The sequence below is a fragment of the Ambystoma mexicanum genome, chromosome 1q, assembly GCF_040938575.1.
Source record: "Ambystoma mexicanum isolate Mex_15411 chromosome 1q, UKY_AmexF1_1, whole genome shotgun sequence".
Classification (NCBI taxonomy): Eukaryota; Metazoa; Chordata; class Amphibia; order Caudata; family Ambystomatidae; genus Ambystoma; species Ambystoma mexicanum.
Window position 1 is genome coordinate 1,207,800,446 of NC_090922.1, and position 23,636 is coordinate 1,207,824,081.

The following is a 23,636-nucleotide window of genomic DNA, read 5'->3' on the forward strand; positions in this document are numbered from 1 at the left end:
TGCTATTTGTTGCTGTTGTTTTTCTTTGCAATTGGTTTTTCATCACATATTTTTTGCAAAATGTCACACTATGTCTAATGCTGGTTTTTGTTTTGTGTTTGTTAAACGTAGTCTTGCCTTGAGAAAGACCTGGTAGAGGTCGAAACACGTGTTGGCAGACTAGTCTCAATTCAAGGACATTATATATATTTCATCAAAACTAATACCGTCTCCCCCAGTTCTTTATTTGGAACAGTACTTATACAATATTGTATTGTTTTCATCGAAATTCTCATATTAGTAGCGTATCGATACTGTGGAACAACATTTTCTCTGTTGAGGTGGCACAGGCTGTGTTAGTCCTGCTTCAAGTGAGTCCGGAGGATCTTCCTGGAGCTCGGTCCGACTTCAAAACGATACACTCGATTCTGGCGTTCCTCTCCCTGGCACTCGGTTCCTGGAGCAGCAATGGAAGTACAGCACACTTACAGATTAGTTTGTCTTGGGGTTGATTGGTCCAACCAACCCAACGGGAGAAGTCGTCCTTTGCAGGGCTTCTCTAGTCAAGGCGAAATCGGAGCTTCAGCACTGCAGCATGGCTTCACGGTGCAAACCAACGGTCCAGTAATTGCAGCAAGCGTCTCTTCTAAGTTCTTCTTCGGATTCCTTCGCCCTGTGGTCGACTCCGCCGTCCAAGCAAAAGACCCCGCCTTTCATGCAGGCCACTCATTCATTTACAGCCTCGCTGTCAATCACACAGCAGAATGACTGTTCTTCAAGGACAGCTAGCCAGCCAGCCAATCACCTTTGGGTGCATTCCTGTAACCAAGAAGACTAAGCACAGGGAGTTTTGGTAACCTCCCTCGTTTCCTGCCCTTCGACACACTGGAGCCAGAGGCAGGCTTCACCAGTGAACCCCTCCAAAGCCAAAAAGAACAAAGGGACCAAACCTGGTTTGGCGTGCAGAGTAAATCTTAAGGACCTTTCCAAAAAGAAATGGTGAAAAAAGAAGACCAGGTCCATTTTGAGAAAATAGGCACCCATGGGTGCTTTACTGCACTGTAATTGCAGCACGCGGTAGAAACACTCAATGGTAGAAAAAAGTAAATCACTGCCACCAGCCATTAATTGTAGAAAGGGCATGGATGTCATTTAGGGGTTGCAACTGCGATCCCTGAGGTCTCCCTTGCTACCCCTAAAATGTTTTTTTTTTAAAAGAACGTTTTTCTTTTTTACATTGACGCACATGGGCTATGGCCAGCAGCATGTGGCTCTGTTTCTGGAGTGGCTGGTTTAATGATAGCTATAGCCAGTTCAGTAGCTCAGTGGGTTGAGCGCTGGCTGCTGCAATATGTGCGCGATCTGCAGGTTGCAGGTTCGACTCCCAGCAAGGTCAATTCAGCCTTTCAGCCCAGGTTGATAAATGAGCACCAATACAGGCTGGGTGATATTGTATGTATATTTGTTCTATATTAAGCGCTTAAGCGCTATATAATAAACACATTATCATTTGGCCTTGGGATGTCTGCTTGCATTCACAGTCATTTGGCAATATGGGCCTAAACGCACTGATATTAACAATGCATGTGGTGATACATTCCTGTATGAAATGTATATCACTTCACAGTGGTATCGGAACCATATTTTTCGTAGTGTACTCAAACAATGTTATGTGATGCCACTTCCTGTTTTGCTGAGGGGTGAAAGGTTGTGTTCCATCACTTCCCATGATGTCACTTCGGGTGGGGTCAAATGACATCACTTCCCGTGATGCCATCAGAGGTCAAGGTTTGTGTGATGTCACTCCCGCTATCCCTTGCATTTTGACAAAATGACGTCCCTGAGAAAGGGTAACAAAAGTATTACATGAGAAACTAGGCAAAGGGGATACTAAGTAATCCCTCCAGCACTGTATTGTAAGGTAGTGTGTGCAGGGTCTAGAAAGTTACAAACGTAAGTAAAATCAATTTCACTTCACTGCTCTTGGAAACAGTAGTTTAATCAAGAGAAGGTATTTAAATCTTTGGGAAATCTGAAAAACTTCCCTGTGCCACTGCACTGAAGGTGGGGTGTGACACAATGTAAAAGATGATGCCTATGGAATATGGCAGACTCCACAACCAAAAGAAACACGTAGTTAAAAATCACATTAAAATACTTGCAAGAGTGGGGAAAGAGTCTCACTCTCTCCAGGTTAAAAAAATCTAGTCCTCAAAATCCAGCAAAGTTGCTGTGGGTGGGTCTCTAAGGTGGAGGGAATTGGCACATTTCTGAGAATTTTACAGAGGCGTCTTGGGCGCCATATTGAAAAACATGGCTGACCCAATTTTTAGCCACTGGGGTTCGCAGTCGGAAAAATCGTGGTAGTTCAGTCTAAAACCACTGCCACCAGCCATTTTAAGAGGAAAGGGTAACATTTCGGGCACCTCCCTCACATCCTGTCCACCCCAGACACTCAGGCACAAGAGGAGGGCTTCAGCACTGAAGCCCACCAAAGGGCATCGAACAAAGGGACAAAACCTGGTTTGGCGCACAGATTTAAACACAAGAAGGACCTTTCCTAAGAGAAACGGTGAAGAAAGAGGACCAGAGTGTTTTTACAGAGGCGTCTTGGGCGCCATATTGAAAAACATGGCTGACCCAATTTTTAGCCACTGGGGTTCGCAGTCGGAAAAATCGTGGTAGTTCAGTCTAAAACCACTGCCACCAGCCATTTTAAGAGGAAAGGGTAACATTTGACTATTACATGAGTGTTTAGACCTAGGGGATGCTAGGCAACCACTCCAGCACTCTAGAGGAAGATAGTGTGCGATGGGTCTATGAAATTAAAAAGACTTTGCTAGTCAATTTAACTTTACATGCTCTGGGAGACAGTAGTCTGTCCCAGAGCAGGTATTTAAACCTTGGAAAGTCTGAAAGTCATCAGTGTGCCACTGGACTGAAGGTGCTGTGTGACACACAAGATTATGCCTATGGAGTTGTTTAAAACCCCATTTCCAAAGAGCACAAAAGTAAAATACACATTAAAATTAAATGTTGAAAGTCCCAAAATATAGCAAAAGAGCTGGAGGGCTCTAAGATAGAGGGAATTTAGCACTTGGGCGAGAATTCTCCCTAACAGGAGACCCAAATGCACTCTGTAGTGATTGGCTGGCTGACAGTCCGGCAAGGACAGCCACCCTGCTGGGTGACTGACAGCTAGGCCGGAATGAATTGGAGAAAACTGAATAAAAGGCGAGGCTTTTGGCTTGGAAGGCAGAGTCAACCACTGGACGAAGGAACCGAAGAATTTGAAGGGGACGCCTGCTGCAACTCCTGGACCGTTGGTTTGCCGGGTGAAGCCCTGCTGCTGTGTTTAAACTCCAAATTCGTATAGACAGAGAAGCCCCTGCAAGAACGACTTCTCCCCTTGATTTGGTGGGACCAATCAAATCCAAAGTAAACCACCTGGACATCCTCCTAGGAGCTGGTTGAATTTCCAGAGTTGCTGCTGGATACTGTATAGCCAGGGAGAGGAACACCAGATTGCGTGCGTTGCGGTGACCATCCCATTGCAGATTAGGAGCCCCCAGACATCCTCCCTCTTGTCCCCACGACTGAGGCCCAGAAACAACAGGATCTGCCATACTACAACAGGAACAGCTGGAACCAATTTCCTGAGACCAAAGGTACTGTGAACTAAGGGCTACTTGCCTCTTGCTGCCTATCCTCAGGTGAGGTTTGCATTTACTGCCTTTTGTAGAGTTGCTTGCAGCTCTGCCTTTCACAAGTCTCCCAGCGTGTGGCCCAACAGTGATTTATTTTTCAACAAAAACTCTCTATAATTGTGAAAGACTTTCTACTTACCTTCAAGAAGAACATCAGCTCTCTTAGACTGTGCTCAATTGACATTGGCTGTCCTGGCTCCGATAGACTCTTCTAACCTCTGACTTTGCGTTTTGATCTGTTCCCCAAAAAGCCACACATTCTTTACTTGTGTACCTGGGAAAGGGTTAATCTACATTGTATTGAGGGGTTTAAAAGTGCTTACCTGTCTGAGAAACTTGTTAACCATTGTTTCTTCCTCTAACCTTTTCCTTTTTGACATCAAACTCAGTATTGCTTTAAATGTACCAGTGATATATGAATGTCCACAGTGTCCTTACTATTGAAGTCACCTGAGGGTGTAGGAAGTGCCTGTGTGCCATCCCTAAAGGGTATCTACTGATTTATTCAAACAGTGTGCGTATTTGTGAAGTATATTTTAAGTGTTACATATATGCTCCCTTCAAAAGAAAGCTTATTGAAAGTGACTGTTAAATTAATAAATAATTGTTTAATCAAGAAACCTTGAATATAAAAGTTTTATTTGGATACTTGTCACTGTGAAACTATGTTGCAACCCTACAGCTCACTTTGAAACCTATTGAGATAAGCCTGGCTGCTCAGTCACTCTACCTACTTGTGTAGTACATGCTCATACCAAAGGTTGGGTTAACTATTGCCAAGAGGACAAGGCTGGTGCAGTCTCCCACTGGGTACTACATACAATCTTGCCTAACAGTGGGGCAGGAAGAGACAAGGACAAAGGAGAGTTGGAGGGAATCCCAACCTCACCACTGATAGAATCCATGGATCCTGGGAAAGGAGGAACCAAGCATGGTAGAAGTTGAACCTGCCCTCCCATGGGGGTGAGATGCTCCTTCATCTGCCAAGTCCCTACTTACTTTGTAAGTAGAGACCCTAGAGACTCATCACAGAGGTTGTCATCATTTATGTTGCTGGGAGGATGTAGAAGATGATGAATACAACCAGTCACCTTTTTGGGAGTTAGACTGGAGCCCTCTATAGCCTTTGAAGACACTGCATTTGTAACATTTAAGGACAATGACATGGGGGGGGGGGGATCTTTGTTGAGTTTCTCTGTGCCAGCTTGCTGGCCTTCTCTTTGATCAGCTCTTCATCAGCAGATGAATGGAAAAGTTGTGTACTGCAATATCCTCACTTTCGCTTGTGCTTCTAATAAAGGTTTGGTACTTTTGAGCCAAGTGCATGCCTCATCTCAAGGTCCAAGCACATTTCTCATTCTACAGTGTGAATGTAGGCAGCCGTCATTTTCAGCAAATCGATTGCCATGAATTTGGAATCACTTATGCCAGTGAGATACGCTTCTCCACAATTTTAGATGGCAGGTGCTCAGAATCGCATCCACAATGACCTGGGGAAGATGAGGAGCACTTATTATATTAGCCTATTTTACCCATTGTGCCAATTATCTTACATCGTAACCTGAAAGAGTAGAAGAACCAGAGAACACAGATGAAGCAGTCCAGGTTCTTCCTTTGGATGTAGCAGCTGCCACTACCACTGATTTGGCTTGTGTATTAGATCCCAGGCTCAGCCTTTGGGAACAGGCATTCCGTAATGGTGGACTGTTGATCCCCTCGTCTATCATTCCTGACTGGAAGCGCGTTTCTCCTGCGGCTGGCATACGCACACCAAGCACAGATGTGCTTCACACTGTTGTCTAGGAGAATGTATTGGCCTCTGGTTCATGCTCTATATTGGGCTTTGTAAACCTGGTGTATGCCGAATCCCGCTCCGGACAAGGAGCCATAAGTGGGGCTGAACAAATGGAAAACGTATGCGGTATAAAAACATTTCCACATTGTTGTCAGTGAATGAGTTTATTGGCAGCATGCATAGCCTTACTTACCTAACATTTATGGGGAGCCCTTCTGGGTACGCAAGGGCCTGTACATTAGAGTTAACTGTTAAGAACACTTTTCTTTTTGCTGCCTCTATGGGTCACCCTTTGTTTGAACTCCTAATCTAACATTTTTGAGGCAAGGAAAGCCTTCTGCTTTACCTTCCCTAATCTTTTGCTCATTCTTAGGGGGAAACCAATTAGTCCATAAGACAATTGCACACATTACCTTAAAATGAAGTGTGGTAAGCATACTTTGTATCTTTATAACTTTTTTTTCTATAAATGGCTTTTTGGTTACTTTTACAACTGGACTAGGATGAGCTGGTGGCAGCTGATTCTTTTCTACTGTGTTTTTGTAATTTCGACTTGTGCACTTTTGTATTGATCAGAAAGGTCTACTAAAGGTGGCTAGTACCCTAAAATGGTCTTGTTAAAAGGTTTCACAGGCAAAGGGACAGTTTGCGTTTGACCCTGGATGTTGGGGCTGGGACAGGCTAGTACAGTACACATCCAGATGCCTGAATGTCTGTTGCCGGGCAGATGTGGCCTGTGGCTTTCCAAAATTGGACAACCAATGCCCGTCTGAATGGTGCAGACCCTAACCAGTGGAGGGCTTGGGCGAGCTTCCAGCCCAAATCTTGGATTAAAGAAGGGCTTGGGCAGCCATTTGACAGATCCTTGTTGGAGCCAAAGAACAAGTTACTCTCTTACCTGGTAACGTTCTTTCGATGGGATGGTCCGACGACATAGTCCATATCTATGTATGACAGTAATCACCACAGCTGTGCTGCTTCGCAAAGTCTTTCGGCGTCTGCGTCGATGACGTTGATACGCCGTCTTCGAGGGCCTCCGTCAAGCCGACGTCACCGGATGCCCGTAGCCTCAGTTGTAGTTTCTTTCCCCAGAACGTGTGGCACCAATCAACTGCCATTATAACCACAGAAAGCCTTGCGGAAACGTAAGCTGCAAAACGCACAAGAAATTCTGTGGCGGGGTAGGCAGGGAGGGAGCGATATGGATTACATCGTCAGACCATCCCATCGAAAGAACGTTACCAGGTAAGAGCGTAACTTGTTCTTGGAGCGGATTGGGTCCTCCGACGTATTCCATATCTATGACAGACTCCCAAAGCAGTACCAACGTAAGGAGGTGGGAAAAGAATTTAGAAGAACAAGTTACTTTCTTACCTGGTAACGTTCTTTCGATGGGATGGTCCGACAACGTATTCCATATCTATGACATGTAATCACCACAGCTGTGCTGCTTCGGAAACTTTTTTCGGCGTCTGCGTCCTGCGTCGATGACGTTGATGCGCCGTCGTCGAGGACCTCCTCCGACGTCATCCGATGTGATAAGTAGGACGCATGACGCCCGTAGCCTCAGTTGTAGTTTTTTCCCCCAGAACGTGTGACATTAGTCAACTGCCAGTCAGACACAAAGCCTTGCGGAACGTAAGCTGCAATCGCAAAAGAAATTCTGCAGCGGGGAAGGCAGGGCGGGAGCGATATGGAATACGTCGTCGGACCATCCCATCGAAAGAACGTTACCAGGTAAGAAAGTAACTTGTTCTTTGAGAGGATTGGGTCCTCCGACGTATTCCATATCTATGACAGACTCCCAAAGCAGTACCAGAGCAAGGAGGAGGGAAAGAATTTAGAATCAAAATTTAGAATAGCCAATCAAATAGCAGAGCAAAGGACCGCCTTGCCAAAGGCCAGATCCTGTCCTCGGATGGAATCGAGGGAATAGTGACGTACAAATGTATGTACTGAAGCGCAGGTTGCTGCATCACAGATGTTGCGAATAGGAACAACCCTCTGCAGGGCAGTAGATGCAGCCACACCCCTGGTAGAATGGGCTCGCAAGCCAGCCGGTGGGTCCTTACCCGCCAATCGGTGACACTCCGAGATGGCTAAGACAATCCAGCGAGACAAAGTCTGTTTCGTCAAAGCTTGCCCCAAATGCTTTCCAGCGTAACCAATAAAGAGTTGACCGTCCACTCTGACCATAAAGAGTTGACCGTCCACTCTGACCCGGGACATGCGTGAAACATAAAAGCTTAAAGCTCTCTTAGGATCAAGCCTATGGAGCCTCTCCTCTTCCTTACCAGGATGCGGAGGAGGATAGAATGCCGGAAGAACAACCTTCTGGGCCAAATGAAATTCCGTCACTACCTTCGGAAGAAAAGAAGGACGAACACTAAGGACAACCCTGTCCTTGTGAAATACAGTGAAGGGTGGCTTAACTGAAAGTGCCTGTAACTCACTCTGCGAGCGGAAGTAACCGCAACTAAAAACACAGTTTTCAGAGTTAACAGCCTCAAAGTGCAAGAATGTAAAGGCTCAAACGGAGCACCCATAAGAAACTTAAGAACAAGGTTTAAATCCCAACCGGGCACCAGGAAAGGTGACGGAGGGAACACATTAGTGAGCCCTTTCAGAAACTGAAATTAAAAGGGATTTTAAAGTAAGAACACTCTTCGAACGAGCGCTTAAAGATGGACAGCGCCGCCAGGTAACCCTTAATGGTACCCACTTGCAAGCCCCTGTGGGCCAAAGAAAGTAAAAAGGACAGCACCATGGGGATGTAACATGCAAAAGGATCCACATTCTGAACTCTGCACCAGTCGCAGAACTTACGTCAACGGCAACGGCACAGAGACTTTGTTGCTGGCCTTCGGGCCGAAAGCAACACCTCCATCACGTCTTCAGGGAGGTCCCAATCCTTATACCTCAACCTTTCAGAAGCCAAGCGTGAAGGTTGAGGGATCTGACCTCTGGATGGAGAACCTGGCCCCCCTCCCGTGAGAGCAGATCGTCTCGGTAGGGAAGACTATGTGGAGGGCAGATGGACAAGTCGAGAAGGTCCGGGTACCACATCCTCCGAGCCCATGCCGGAGCTATGAGGATCATCCGGGAACCGAACTTCCGTAACCTCCGCAGCACTTGCGGGATGACGGGGACTGGAGGAAACGCGTACAGCAGCGGGAATGACCACTCCACCACAAACGCATCTCCTAAGGCTCCTTTTGGAGGAAATTCCCGCGAGCAAAACCGTTCGCACTTCCGGTTGACACTGGAGGCGAAGAGATCCACTTGAGGGGTCCCCCAAAGGGCGAAGATCTCCAGGAGAATCTCCTGAGCCAACTCCCACTCGTGAGAGATCGCGCTCTGCCTGCTCAGAGCGTCTGCCGTCACGTTTTCTTCTCCGGCCAGATGAACTGCCGAGATCGAAACTTCCTGCTGGATGGCCCAGAACTCGAGCTGCATCGCCTCCCTGCACAGAGGAAGTGACCCTGCCCCCCCTTTTTGTTGAGGTAGTGCATGGCCACTGTGTTGTCCGTCAAGATCAGGACACTCTTTCCTCGCACAGTCGGCAGAAAAGCCTTCAGGGCTAGCCTGACGGCCCTCAGCTCCAACAGATTGATATGGAGTCTGGACTCTGACGGAGACCAACGACCGCTGACTGTCAGCCCGTTGGCATGAGCTCCCCATCCCGTGAGGGATGCATCCGTCACGATCGTCATCTCTGGCCAGGGAAGCCAAAATGGAGCCCCCTTCATCAAGTTGCCTTCGACGGCCCACCACAGAAGGTCCCGGGCGACCGAGGGCGGCACCTGAACCGGGTCCGACATCCTGCCGGACGACTGCGACCATTGCGTCTTGAGTGCCCACTGCAAAGATCTCATCCGCAGGCGAGCCTCTGGCACCAGAAGAATGCAGGATGCCATGAGGCCGAGCAACCTCAAGAACTCGAACGCTGGGAGCGTCTGGGCATGCTGAAACTTGTGCACCATTTGCTGAATGTGAAGAGCCCTCACCTGGGGAGGAAAACACTGCCCCAGGGAAGTGTTGAGCACTGCTCCGATGTACTGGAGCCGCTGTGTTGGCGTCAAATGGGACTTCTTTAAATTGAGGGAGAAGCCCAGCCTGTGAAGGGAGTGGCAGGTGACGGACAGATGATCCAGGACTTGCTCGGGAGAGCTCCCCCTGATCAACCAATCGTCCAGGTAGGGGTAGACGTGAATCCCCCCCCTTGCCTGAGATGCGCTGCCACCACCACCATGAGCTTGGTGAAAACCCTCGGGCGGAGGTCAATCTGAACGGCAGGACCCGAAACTGAAAGTGCGAGTCGCCAACCGCGAACCTCAGGTACTTCTTGTGCTTGGGATTGATCGGCACATGGAAGTAAGCATCCTTGAGGTCGAGTGACACCAACCAGTCCTGAAGCTGAAGGGCCTGGAGGACTTGAGCGAGAGTAACCATCTTGAACTTGTCCTTCCTGAGGAGTTTGTTCAAACCGCGCAAGTCCATGATGGGTCTCAATCCCCCGTCTTTCTTCGAAATCAAAAAATAAGGGGAATACCATCCCTTGTTCCTCTCCGCTACAGGCACCAGTTCTATGGCGCCTTTCTCCAGCAGGGCTTGAATTTCCTGCGCAAGGAGCGGATCCGGACTCTGCAAAGAGAGGTTCCCCGGTGGATTGTCGCGAGGCCTGTGCCGAAAGGGAAGACAGTAGCCGTGGGTTATGATCTCCAGAACCCACACATCTGAAGTAATGGCTTGCCACTCTACAAGATGCTGCGCCAGCCTTCCCCCAACCGGTGAACCATGGGACATGGCCTCATGACTGAGTGGGAGCGGCTGCGGCGTTACCGGAGGGCAAAGAGGCAACTGCCCGAGCGGCCTTGGCACCTCGAGTACCTTGTTTTCCACCTATGGCACTCCTACGGTTGCCCCTTTGACTTGCAGCTCCTCTCGATTTACTAAAGGACGAGTAATATCGAAAGGAACCTCCCCTCCATTGCTGTCCACTAGGGCGAAAAGGCGGAGGTTGGTGAACTGCAGCGCCCAACGACTTCGCTGCAGCTTTGGAGGTCTGCAACCTCTCAAGACTCTCGTCAGCCTTGCTGCCAAAAAGATGTTCCCCGTCAAAGGGCATGTTGAGGAGCCGGGCTTGCACATCAGGAGCAAAACCCGACTTCCGCAACCATGCAAACCTGCGTATTACGGTGCTCGCCGCCATGGACCGGCTGACGCAATCAACCATGTTAAAACCAGACTGAACAGATTCACACATGGCATCCTTGCCATCCTGCACAATAGCAACAAAACCATCCCGTTCCTCCCCTTCGGGAATATGATCAGCCGCTAAGGATATACAGTTCCACAGAGTGTGCCTGAAACGAGACAAGGCACAAACAGAGTTGGCAGCCTGAAGGGCCATACCCCCAAAAGAAAATACCTTCTTCGCGCAGCCGCCAAAACGTTTGTCGTCCCCATCAGGAGGGATGGTAGGGTATGACGCCTACTTTGCTGGGGCCGTAGCCGCCTGCAACACCAAACTCTCTGGAGTAGGGTGCGTGGCCACAAGTAGCAGGGGTCGCCACTGGCTGGGCGATATTTCTTCGGCAAGGACTTGCTCACTGCCGGGAGACTCTCAGGAGAAGTCCAAGCCGCAGCCACCCTTCTCTGCAAGGCCATATGGAATGGCAGCACCGGGTCAGTTGGAGGACCTTGGTCCAGGATATCAGTCAGATCATCCTACTGAAAATCCCCGAGGGGGCAGACCATCCCAGGGAATTCGTGACCCTTGACATGAGGCGCCGGTATGAGGCTTCAGCATGCGTACCAGGCTCCGGCCTACCAAACTCCACCTCCGGAGAGGTGTCTAGACCACTGGCGTTGTGCAGCGACTGACGCAGGTCCTCAAGTTGACTATGACCAGAAACAATGTCATCCGGGACCTCTGCAGGAACCTCACCTTCCTCAGACCACTCATCCACCTCCAAAATATAATCCATAGGCTGGAAGGAGGGTACAGAAAAAAGGCACAACATGTTTAGCCTTGGCCATCGCCTTTCTGGGGGGTGCCACCGAGCCACGGGATACCTCCGACAAGGCCGCCTCGAAAGGCGTCGACGGAATCGGCGTTGAGCGCGGCATCGACAGCTTTGACGGCGTCAACACAGGCCTCGAGGGCGGAGCCCCGAGCGTGTCTCTTGACAGCCTGGGCGCCAACGACTTCCTCGGAGGCGGGGCATCGAGAGAGTCCGTCGACGACCTCAGCCCCGCCGATGTCTTCTTCGAAGACTTCACATATTCTCGCGGTCTCGAAGGTGTCGAGGACCGGGACCTGGAACGGGCAGGTCTAGAGCGACCATCCTTGTCCGAGCAGGACCTCGAAGGCGCCTGGTGGTCGCGACGACTGCTCGAGCACGAAGGCGGACGAGCAGTGACTCTAGCATGGCCACGACCGGCGTCCTCAGACGGCGCGGACGGACCAGATCCCTGCGATTGAAAAATCACCAACATCTCCTTTCGGAAGGAATCCCATTCCTCAGGAGTGGAATGCTTGTTGGGACAAGCAACCCGCCGACAGGTGGAGTCCTCGGAAGAGGATGGGGATGGCGACCTGTGACAGCACTTCCTGGAGTGCCTCGGAGAGGCATAGGAATGGCGGGACCGACTCCCAGACCGAGAACCCCTGGACTGACGACGATGCAGAGAGTCGCCCCTCGAATTGTCTGTTGAAAGACCAGTGGAACGCGACCTCCGGGGCTTGGCCACCTTACCGACCGACAGCTTCTTCTTACGCTCCCGGAAGGCCTTCGATGTGAGCGATTGGCAGTCGACACAGTCGTCCGTATCATGGTCCTCCCCGAGGCACCAAAGGCAAGCGTTGTGCGTATCCGTCAGAGACATCTTGGACCCGCACACCTGACACTTCTTAAACCCGGACCGCCGGGTGGAAGAAGCAGAAGACATCATACGATAGCAATGAAGAAACAGGTTCGGAGAACCGAAAGAACAGGATTCAGTAGAATCGAGGCGCGCCGAGATCTCCGAAGCAAACGGAACTGAGGCTACGGGCGTCGTGCGTCCTACTTATAACATCCGGTGACGTCGGCTCGACGGAGGCCCTTGAGGATGGCGTATCGACGTCATCCACGCAGGACGCAGACGCCGCAAGATTTTCCGAAGCAGCACAGCTGTGGCGATTACTGTCAGGTATGGAATACGTCAGAGGACCCAATCCCCTCAAACTCTAGTTAATGACAGGAGGAAGACCTTTGAAACTGACCAGCACTAACTCCAGTGAAGTCCCAGTGAAGCCCTGCTCCTCTGTCTGCTCTTTATAATACCCTGGTCAGTGCCTGGACTGGTGTGAACAACCATCCTTGATCCCTGCTTGAGGGTCTGTGCCTTATGAGCTTTCAGAAGAGTCCCCCACGAATCTGTGCACTGACCAGCTCACTCCTGGGCTACTTCGCTGCAGCTGTCGCCATTCTGAGTGCATCCTTGGAATTTGGATGATCTTCAACTTGTATAACAAGATGCCTGCATCTGCATTTTCAGCCTTCTTGCATCAACAGAATCTGTGTTGGGTCTCCTCCTTTGTTTGTTCATTGAAGATTGCTGATCATCATCTGACAGTGCTGACTCCTGTTGCAACTCTTCAGCGCTCCCTGAGGTGGTCTGCTCTGCAGAGGTCTTCATCTTTTCTTCCTTTGAGTGTTCTGCTGGAAGGTGCCTGGAACGTATTCCTAAGCACTGCGATCGACAAACTAAATACTGCATCCAAAAGTGACCTCTGCACCGTGACCCCCTGGGCCGTCCTTTATCTGACGAAGCACAGAAGACTGCGTCTCTAATGGAATCTGGAAGCTAAGCAGTGGTCTTTTGGGAAATCAGAGTCAGGGGGGTAAGTTAACATATCTGTTCCTGTGCTCCCCTCCTCCGTTCTCCATAGGGTTAGATGGGCGTAAAGCCCGGACCCTAAACTACTCTTTCCTGACTTTGGTCAGTGGAGGCCTGGTCAAGGGTCTCTTCCTAGGTCTATCCTAGCGACTGGGATTTAGTAGATTTACTTACCTGAACTTTAATTAGCTTTTTTGACATGGTGATTATAACCACAGGTATCTTCCAATCTCCTAATAAACCTACCTGTGAAGTATAACTTGGGAACTGGTGACCTTAGGGACCAAGGCCCCAAACCATCTTATCTAAGTGCCTTCACTACATTTCATGCATATAGCTACTTACCTGTGTTTCAATGGTTATTAAAGTATGTGCTTTCTTTCTTCTCAAAATGGTGAATGTAGTTAACTGTTTTTTAGTAAGTGAGACAATATTTGACTAGAGGCTTTACTTGCTTAGTGTGCATTTTAAGGGCCTAATAAATAATTTTATATTTGTACTTACTCATCTACCTGGGATTATTGGTACAGTTCTGTGTTGACTCATTGTAGCCCTAGACTGCTCTGGCAGCCCCTGAGACCAAGCCTTGCCGCTGTGCTACCTTACCTTAATTGGGTTTGGTGTAGGAAAGCCCCTGGACGCTCACACCAGAAAGAATACAACCCATTAGGGGAAAAAGGCCCAATACACCTCTTGCAAGGATAACAAATCTATTTCCACAGAAATGGAAGCACCAACAAAGAACTCTGCTGCCGCGGAACGTTCTTGCAGAATCTACATTAGCAGCACATTATGAAGTTACACAGTCATCAGTGACATTATTACATACAGTAGAAACCTGCACGGCTGGTTGGTGAGACCCTACACATAATGCTCCATAGGGGATGCCAGGCCATTGGTCCCAGCCCCATCCATCCATCCATCCATCCATCCATCCATCCATCCATCCATGTGAGTGATGATTCAGTCGTCATTGGTCAGAAGGCAGCCAGGTGGCAATCATATTGCAAACTAAAAATCACATCTCCAGCTATGTAACAGTGCACCTGGTATAAGCAGACAGGGGCCCGTGGGGGAAGTCGAGGCCATACTAGCTCACACTTCACTCGCTCCCAGACAGGCCGGCACCTCTCCAATGTCTTCCACCATCATTCTGGGCTATAATTCTATCCATCACAGAAAAAATCATGTGACTTAGAAGTGAAGACAGGAAAGCACTGCTTTCCGATCTTTCTTGATCGATCAGTGATCTAACAGGTTTGTGATCAGTGGTCTGAGGCTCGCATGTATATTGGAATTGAGAGGTCCTAAAGCTAAGGCAATTGGGTGCCATGACTTACAAGTGAGACTGGTGGGGGTCGGAGGCCAGCGCTTCACTCTCTTGGGATTGTATTGCACGCAGATACTCAGCCCTCCTGCTATGACCTCCCAGGACACATTCTTCCCAGGGCGCCAAGGTTGGCAACATTTTAGGACAATTAAAGGTTTATGGATCTGTGTAGTTCTGGCCTTTTTCATCAGTGCCTGGGCTACAACCTATTCCTTTACTCAGGTTTGCTGCCTAGACCTGGGGTGCTGACTATTACGCTGCGTTTGAGCTTTGTGCTACACTATGGATGCTAATATCTAAGATGGCTGCTATTCCTGCCTGTGCAGTGCATTTATGAAGCAAGCAAAGTAATCATGCAGAAGCATTTAAGGGCAGCCTCCTTGGCCCCATATCTCTTACAGTACCTGCAGCAGCCTTTGTCTTATTCTGAAGCGCTTATGAGTGCGGCAAGATTGTGTCCACTTCCCAACATTGGCTAACATCTAAGTGTCTTCCTGTTCACCATAGTAGGGTGGCTTCCCAAGATCTGCCCCCCCCCCCCCACGATCAATGCTTGAAATAATGCCTGTAAGAATACTGGATAATCCTGGGAGGATCCTCAGTGTATCACGCCCAGTGTTGCATCACGCAGCTCGCCACTGCCTCCAGGCCTCTAACACTTGGCAGTTTTCTGCCCCTCAGGTAAAACAGGGACTCTCATTGTACAAAAATAGTATTGATATTGCCGATAAGGACACAGTTGGGTGCTTATCAGGGGAATAAGTTGGATGAAACAAAGGTGAAATCAAAAATAGAGGGACTCTCCTTAATGTGAACAAATAGTTCTTTCAGTCTCCCAAAGGACGCCAGAGCTCCCTAGATCGCACAGCAAGAGCATGAACACACAAACATTTTTGATGTATGCTGTGGCTTGGTGGTATACTCTGAACATTTATAGAAATGGCAAAACGTGATAATTTGCTTACCATTGCCATTTGTGCTATTCTCACTGTCGGGCTGATTGCTGCTGATGATGAAGGTGGTTGGTGGTGGTGAAGGTGCCCGGCTAGAAGCAGCACTTTCACTTTCATCCAAGAGACGATCCATATAATCCCTTAAAACAAGTAATTAAAATGTGTGAATTCTACACTCATTTCAAATCTGGTAAAATTCGACTTTATGTGATACGTTATTTCTAATTGTGATATGCCTATCCATTTCATTTCAATCAGGGTGTAAATGAAACCATGGTACCTATAGAAACATTAGATTTCTAGTTAATACATTAAAAATATAAGTGATAGAAACTTAGAAATCCTGTGTTGTGCCTCCGGTATTATTTTATAAATGCTGATGTACAATCTCTGCACCCACTCTAAAGCCTGGCCATAGGAACAAAAGAAAATCATGCATGTTTCCCGGGGACAGAACAAATTACTCCTGGCATAGTTATTTCTGATGGATGTTCCTCCTACAGATTCCTCATCTAGATATTCTTCGGCAACTAGGGGGCACAACACAGCTCCATGCCTGTGCTACTTAATGCCTACATGTGCTGGATATGTCAGGGCCACTACGTATCGAGGTGGCACGCCCCAAGATTTCAGTTCTGCCTTTCTCCTTAGCACTCAGCAGCTGATGGACCGCAGAATCAAAAGGGTGTACAAGCTACCCGGCAAGAGGGGCAGGAAGGGAAAGTGATTAGAAATCGCTGGGAGGACAATCCATCACAAAGGACATTAATGAGAGGTAAGTCATTTATTCTTTTAATGGATTCCTTCCTTCCACAGATTCCTCATCCTTGATAGACTCCCATAGAAATAGGCAGATCTGGAGAGTGACTGGACACCCATACCAGAAAACTGTGCAGGACTGCTCTGCCGAAGCGAGCGTTATGGAGATTTATCATTATTGTGCTTTATCCCCTCTCCTGGTGAGTCCCCCAGCACTTTTTGCTGGACATCTGGACCTTTTCCTTTTAATCTTGAATGAGTGGAGCCTTTTACCACTCACTCATTCTTGTGGGATCTGTCTTTTGGAACTCTATTCTTCATAATCTACCTGTACTATGGAGTCCGCCTGCTCCATAGCTCTTAAAGGCATCTATGTTTTACTACTGCAGCACACAGATCCTTATGGGTGGTGTTGCCGGGGACCCCTGGATTCCTCGAATATTCTTTTTTCTATATCCTCAAGTAACTATACTTTGTGTTTCTCCCAAAACTCTGTAGTCCGAGATCGGCACAAACCTCCTTCAGTGGAGTGCTAAAGGGATACTTCCTATCCCCCTTCTCTCTGCTCCTGTGACTTTAGTAACAGACAATCACCTAGTTATGGCTGGTGGCAGTGGACGTGTTCTACCAACTATTGTGCATTTTTTATATCGCAGGCTATCTCCATAGTATCGGTAGTGCACAACAGGGGCACCCAAGGCCTCCCTTCTTTTTTCGCCATTACTACTTTCCTTTTGCTGGTGGTAAAAGCCAGTCGCAAGAGGAACTTTGAAAGGAGCCATCTCCCAAGGTCCTAGGAGCTCCCAGAGCTTCGGAAACCCAACACCAGGAGACCTGCTTCCCATTTCGAGTACATCTTCGTGGAAAGGTTGAATCAGTCCAAATCTGTGCAGAGCCCATAAGGACACTCCCGAGATCCGATCCAACTCGCCCAGAGCACCCTCACCAGGGTGTGGGACTGTAGGAAGCGAAGACAATTGACCGGACAAGCTGTGTCCTTTGTTGGTGCTGCTGAAAAGGCACCAAAACCGCAGATTGAACCAAGAAGTTTCTCAAAGTCGTGCTACAGGTCCTCTCACAAGACTGCTGCTGAGATACACCGTCCATTGTCCCACCTTTCGTCACCAGAACAAGGAATCTGGAGGTCAGGTCCAGAGCTGCCACAATGCAGAGGAGCCAACACAAACACTTTCTTCAAACCAAAGGTACTGTGGGGAAAAAGGTATTGCTTACCCGATTCCAGGAAATCGCTCAAGAGCGCTGGAGTGCACGTAGAGGTGTGCAGAGCAAACCCCCACCCGCTTTACCTCTGACCGAAGCTGCTGCTTGTGTTCCCTTCTCAAGGTCTCCCTTGTTTCTTGCTAACTTGCTGCTTCAATAACTTTAGACACGGGAAGAAATCCACAGGAACACTTCATTATTCCCAGTTTGTCAAGACTTCAAGCCCTCTCCGAACTGCCTTTAGCTAGAGTTGTGTTTTTGGACAAAAGACTTGCCAGGCGAAGAAACCGTCTCTAGAACCTTGAACTAAGCTCATATTGCACTAACCACTTATTTTCCTCCCTTTAACCCTTTAAGTGCCATGGGTATTTCCCCCCAGTGCCAGGGCCTTTTTTGGCGATTTCGGTATGTGGCCATTCAATGTCTTGTAACTTTTTTGTTACATGAGATATCTCGGCCAAATTTGGCTCCTTTGTTTCCCACATGTAGGCGGCCGTAACGCCACCCAGGAATCCTAGGTTGCTGTAGGGGGGTGAAAGAAAATAGGCAAAAAGGGGCAACATTTTGGGGTTTTTCAAAAAATGCCAATAAAATGATGTACAAAGAAGCCTGTGGTTTTTTTCCTTGTAAGAGCTAGGAACGAATGGTTTGCTGTGCTGAATTCCCCAATTTGCTGGCTTTCAAGAACAGGTTGAGTGGAAACGAAAAATCATTATTTTGATGTGGTTATCAACTGTTTTGTGAGAGGTAGGCGATTTTGGCCATTTTTGCCAATTGGACATGCATGGACGGAATGGGAGAAAAGGGTAGGAAAGCCAAATTGGAGGACAGAAAGGCATATATTTCTGAAAAGTAGACAAAACTCCAAGTTTAGGAAGGGGTGATTTGCGTAGGTCAGGCAAACAATAGGTAGGGGAAAATGCCATAGATTGGGGGAAAAGTGGGAAAATGACCAAAAAAAAGGTATGCGTTGGACATGGTTGGCTTGGTACAGCAATGGCTTCTATGAATTTTGAGAAAAGCAATGCTCCGCTACATTCCCCCGACTCTTGCAGTTAGGAAAGCACACAATTTTTGTAGTGTTTTACAAAACAAGAAATACCACAAGCCAAACACAGCAATGGTACACAAGAGTTTTACGCTCACGGCCTGAACAGACACACTTAGCATGTGTAAATCGGGAAAACCAATGTGGTGAGGAACGGCAAGCACACATTTTCTGAAAGAGCATAGGCAGACCTTTTAAAGGGTAGGTGACTTGTGCAGGTTACAAAAGTGTATGGTGCCTAAAGCAGCGACTAAATGTAGGTCACATTTGGGAAATGAGGGAGTTGTGTGACAAAGGGCACCAGCAAATGAGTCAAAACGTTATGAAAACCACACAAACACAACAAATGTTATACCTTCCCGCGTTCCCACAGGTGTGCCGATGAAAACGGTACCTCACATGTGTGGGTGCACCTACCTGGGCGCCAAAGGGAAAGCCTAAAACACAAGTAACCCCAAGTCTGTTTACACACCTGAATTTCACACTTTCTCCAGACAAGCACAATATACAGATATGGGCCTCGGGTGTCCAAGCCACCAAGGAAAACAGGGAATCCCATGCATGTCCGAAAAGGACACCCGTGGGAATCCGTAGAGGTATGATTTACGCATATAGGCCCAGGATGTATTACCCAGAAGCCCCGGCAAAGTCCGAAATGTACCGAAAAAACCCACATTTTTCACTTTGTCAGGGGTTCTGGGTAAAACATTCTGGTTCGCTTCACGCAAGTTGGACCTCTGTGGATTCCTACTGGTGCCGTCTTTTCAGAAATGCATGGGGTTCCCAGTTTTCCTTGGTGGCTTGGACACCCTATTCCCAAATCTGTAGGTTATCTCCCCAAACCCTTTTGTTGTTACCAGTGGGTTAGCCGTTTCCCTTTGCGGCTAGATTGGTGAACCCACAAATGAGGTACTTTTTCGTGGGGACACCTGTGGGCACGCGGGAAGGTATGACATCTGTTGTTGGCGGCGTGTTTTCGGTGGTTGGGCAGAGTGAAATGTCTGGAAATTGTGTTTTTTACCCCCAAATTTGGAATTTGCCAGAGGTTCTGGGTAGTAGATTCTGGGCCGATTTGCGTAAGGAAGACCACTGGATTCCCACGGGTGTCCTATTTTGAGAAATGCATGGGGTTCCCCGTTTTCCTTGCTGGCTTCGACACCTTAGGCCCAAATCTTTAGGTTGCCCACACGAACAAATTGTGCTGTGGTGAAAGGCTTGGGGTTACCAGCGGGTTACCCTTTTCCGCCCCCGGTAGGTGCACCCAGACATGTGAGGTATCTTTAATGTCGGGACACCTGTAGGAACAAGAGAAGGTATGACATCTGTTGATGGCGATGTGTTTGTGAGTGGACACAGGGAAATGTCTCTGAAATTGGCTGGAAATGACAATTATCAGACTTTTCGCTCTGGCGACCCACCGAAACACACCGCCAACACCACATGGCCTACCTTCCCGAGTCCCCACACGTGTTCCGATGACAACGGTACCTCAGATGTGTGGGTGCACCTACCGAGGGCGCAAAAGGAAACTGGTAACCCACTGGTAACCCCAAGCCTTTCGCCACTGCCCATTTTGTTCACGTGGGCAACCTACAGATTTGGGCCTAGGGTGTCGAAGCCAGCAAGGAAAACAGGGAACCCCATGCATTTCCCAAAAGAGGACACCCGTGGGAATCCACAGAGGTCTGCCTTGTGCAAATTGCCCCACTTTTTATTAGCCACAATCCCCGACAAAGTGTGATATTTGGTGGGGAAAAAACACAATGTTCACTTTGTCTGGGGTTCTGGGTAATAAATTCAGGGCCGCTTCGCGCAAGTCAGACCTCTGTGCATTCCCACGGGTGTCCTCTTTTGGGAAATGCATGGGGTTCCCCGTTTTCCTTGCTGGCTTCGACACCCTAGGCACAAATCTGCCTGCTGACCGGAGACTGGGACTGCCGAGGAGAACGAAGTGAAGCACCAGGACCGTCGAAGCTGTGTTGCCCCAGAAGAGGGGACTGCTTGACGCCGTGCTGCCAACGACCGGAGACGCCCGCAGCCGCCCGCTCCTTTGCCTAAGACTGTTGCATTCGAAGGACTCCCTTGACCACATCGTCGATCGCTTTTTCCCGCTGGAGAAAGTCGAGGACGCCGACGAGAATCTGCCGGTGGGTTTCCCGCCACCTGAAGGCCCCAAAGACTTCGACGACTCGACGCCCTTGCTGGGCCACAGTTCTTCTGAAACTCTTTGCGGGCCAGAAATATCAAACGCACACCTCATCCTCGCAGGACGTCGTCGACGAGTACCGCCTGGATCGGCGCCGTGGTCTCAGCACCCTCGAACTTCTCATCAACGCCAAGTTCACCATCTTCGACGATCCGTGGCTCCTGCTTTAAAGGGAGTCACTCAAGAAGGATCCACCGACGCTTCTTCGAAGAACTCTGCCCCACCAGGTACATTTGGGCGGGGGGGTAAAAACATTATAGGAGAGAATAAGACTATTGAGCAATATATGGACTGGGCTTGTGCTATATCTTTATTTTACAGGTTGCCCAGGTTGGGGGGATCTCCACACACAACTGTCTATTGGTAGGGGCCAGAATTCTGCCTATTGTTTCAACCATCTTGCTTTCCTTCCTATCTCTATTGCTGGTTTACTTGTTATTGATCTGTGTGACATTCCGACAGTATAGTTGATGCACTTTAATGAAATCTGATAATATTGGTGGTACCACTTTAGAATTGTATATATTTACCATTGTTGATTTCCGATTACAAAGTGAGTTATTGTGATAGTGTACATACCTTTGAATATTAATTATATAAAGGCCGTGTTTTCAGTAATACAGTGTGTGGACTTTCCTTTGTGGGGGCTTGGAGACTACACTGTACTTAAGAACCGGCCTGAATCACCTCCTGAGAAGCTAGACCTTGATTGCTCATCCATTGCTGCCCTATAGAGAATCTTGGCTGGGGTCCTCTGTGTCTCTCCTCTACCATATAGAGAGCAGAAGTACAGACACCCCCCTCCAGTATTTTACACTGGTGGCAGGGGTGGGATGCTTATGGTTTTAAGTATCAATGTATTACCGTGCCACTTACAACATATCTGCACTTTATTAAATTAAGGTTTAGTTGTGTACAAAATAACTGCATTACAAACAATGGAGTCTATTGCAAATGGTAATTTGACTAGGATGAGCTTAGAGGCTCTCCAGAGTGCTTGTGAAGCCAGGTGTTAGGCAGAAACCTGTGCAGTTCCCTTTGGGAACACTGCAAAATATTTAGGACTACAGGTGTTAGCAGTAAACCCACTTGGTAGCAGTCTGTACCACCCAGATTTATCTGGTAGCTGTGGCTGAGCAGTCAGACTTCTCTCCAGAAGAGTTAGGCAGTATGCAAAGTATACACAATAGGCACTCAGATAAACATCAGAAAATTATTTATTTAAAAACACAGTTTGAAACACTCCAGCACTCTTATTGTAAAACACTCTAAACACAGTTACTATTATAATATATACAACCCTTGTTCCTTATCAGAGACGTCTTAGTTAACACCACTTATTTCCATACAGAGGTGAGCGCTTAACTATAGATGGCACTCCAATAAGTTTATGAAGAAGGGAGGGAAAAAGACAGATTATGGCAAGGTACACCACTCTAAGATTTAGGAACACTATTAGCAAGGCAGAAGAGCAAAAGTCACTTGTGAGCCAAAATCCATAGGCTGAGCCCACTCAGAGAGAGCAGAGCACAAATGCGCCAAGATCACACAGTTACACTAGGCTTAAAAAGTCTTGCAGAGAGTTCGAAAAGAGTTTAGAGAGGCTCAGAAAAGTTCAGCCAGGGTGTCCCAGGCTAACCCAGGTTCGAAAGCCCGGGGCTAAATCTACCCCGTACAGTCGGTGGCAAGGGAAGCCGGGCGGACATGGTACCTTAAGTGGGAAGGATCCTCCAACGGTGGCAGTTGGTCCTGACAGCGGTTGCAAGTCCCGTCGTCGTCCAGGGGAAGAGAAGATCTCGACTTGGAAAGATGAAGGTCGTTGCACTGCCAGGGAAGAAACCAGCCGCGGAGTTTTCCGGTTAAAGGTATTACCCTTTAATTTGCGATCGTGGTAAAACGTGGTATCCCGGTTGCCGGGGTGCTTGGCACAGGCAAGGCGGCCACGAGATAGGTCGGGAAGGCGAAAAGACGGTGAAACTGGTTATCCCCACCAGTCAAAGGAAGAAGACTCTCCGGCGGGAGATCTCCTCTGTTGTTGGGAAAAGTGGTGAGACGGTCCAGCAGGGCTCCACCGGTGGGGTCATCGTGGCAGGTCAGCTCAGCTTCCCCCTCGTCGGATTCCTAGGTCCTGTGGCGACTTCTGAAGTTCCAGTCCCCAAAGCCCTGCTTTTATGCAGAAAACCCCCATTCACTCAGCCTAGCTGTCACTCAAACATGCTAAGTGGTGAGCCGGCCGGCTCACCACTTGGGCCAATCAGGACAGAGTGCGACTTGAGTTGCCTAGGCAACTCAGTCCAGGGCACCTAAATCCCCCTCCACCTCTCCTAAGTAGCCCAGACAGAGTGGCACCACTTTGGAGGGCTTCTGTGGAGAAGCCCGCCAAAAAGTGGAACAAAGGGCTCGACTTGGGTTGGAGTCACAGAAGAGAACCCAAACGCCATTTTAGAACCGAATTTTGGCAAAAAATACCAACCGGAGAATCAATATTAATTAAATAAACCAGCAGTATGTTCGAGGCTATCGTAATTGAATAAATAAAGATAGTAGCCTCGAACAATGGGAAAATCCCATAGAGAAATATTTGCGGTTGAATATAAAAAGTAGTATCCACTGCCACCAGCCAAAACTCGATCAGGGGGGACGTCCCCGTCCCCCCTCGACTAACAGACCCCGGGGCAATCGAATTGCCCCAGCCAGTACGTCCACAATATGATGGTTTGTACTGGTTCTGTTCAGAATCTAAGACTAGTA

At 48.5% G+C, this 23,636-nt stretch overlaps 1 protein-coding gene across 7 annotated transcripts in view; it reads right to left on the reverse strand.

The window, feature by feature from the left end:
* Positions 1-23,636, reverse strand: part of MIER1 (MIER1 transcriptional regulator) — an 846,254-nt gene that overhangs the window by 45,930 nt on the left and 776,688 nt on the right. For 6 of the 7 annotated variants that reach the window (XM_069641951.1, XM_069641950.1, XM_069641954.1 and 3 more), the window contains one exon: positions 15,664-15,791. The exons of the other annotated variant lie outside the window; for it this stretch is intronic. In XM_069641951.1, coding sequence (XP_069498052.1) covers positions 15,664-15,791 — 128 coding nt within the window. The remainder of the gene's footprint in view (positions 1-15,663; positions 15,792-23,636) is intronic. 7 annotated transcript variants of the gene reach the window in all.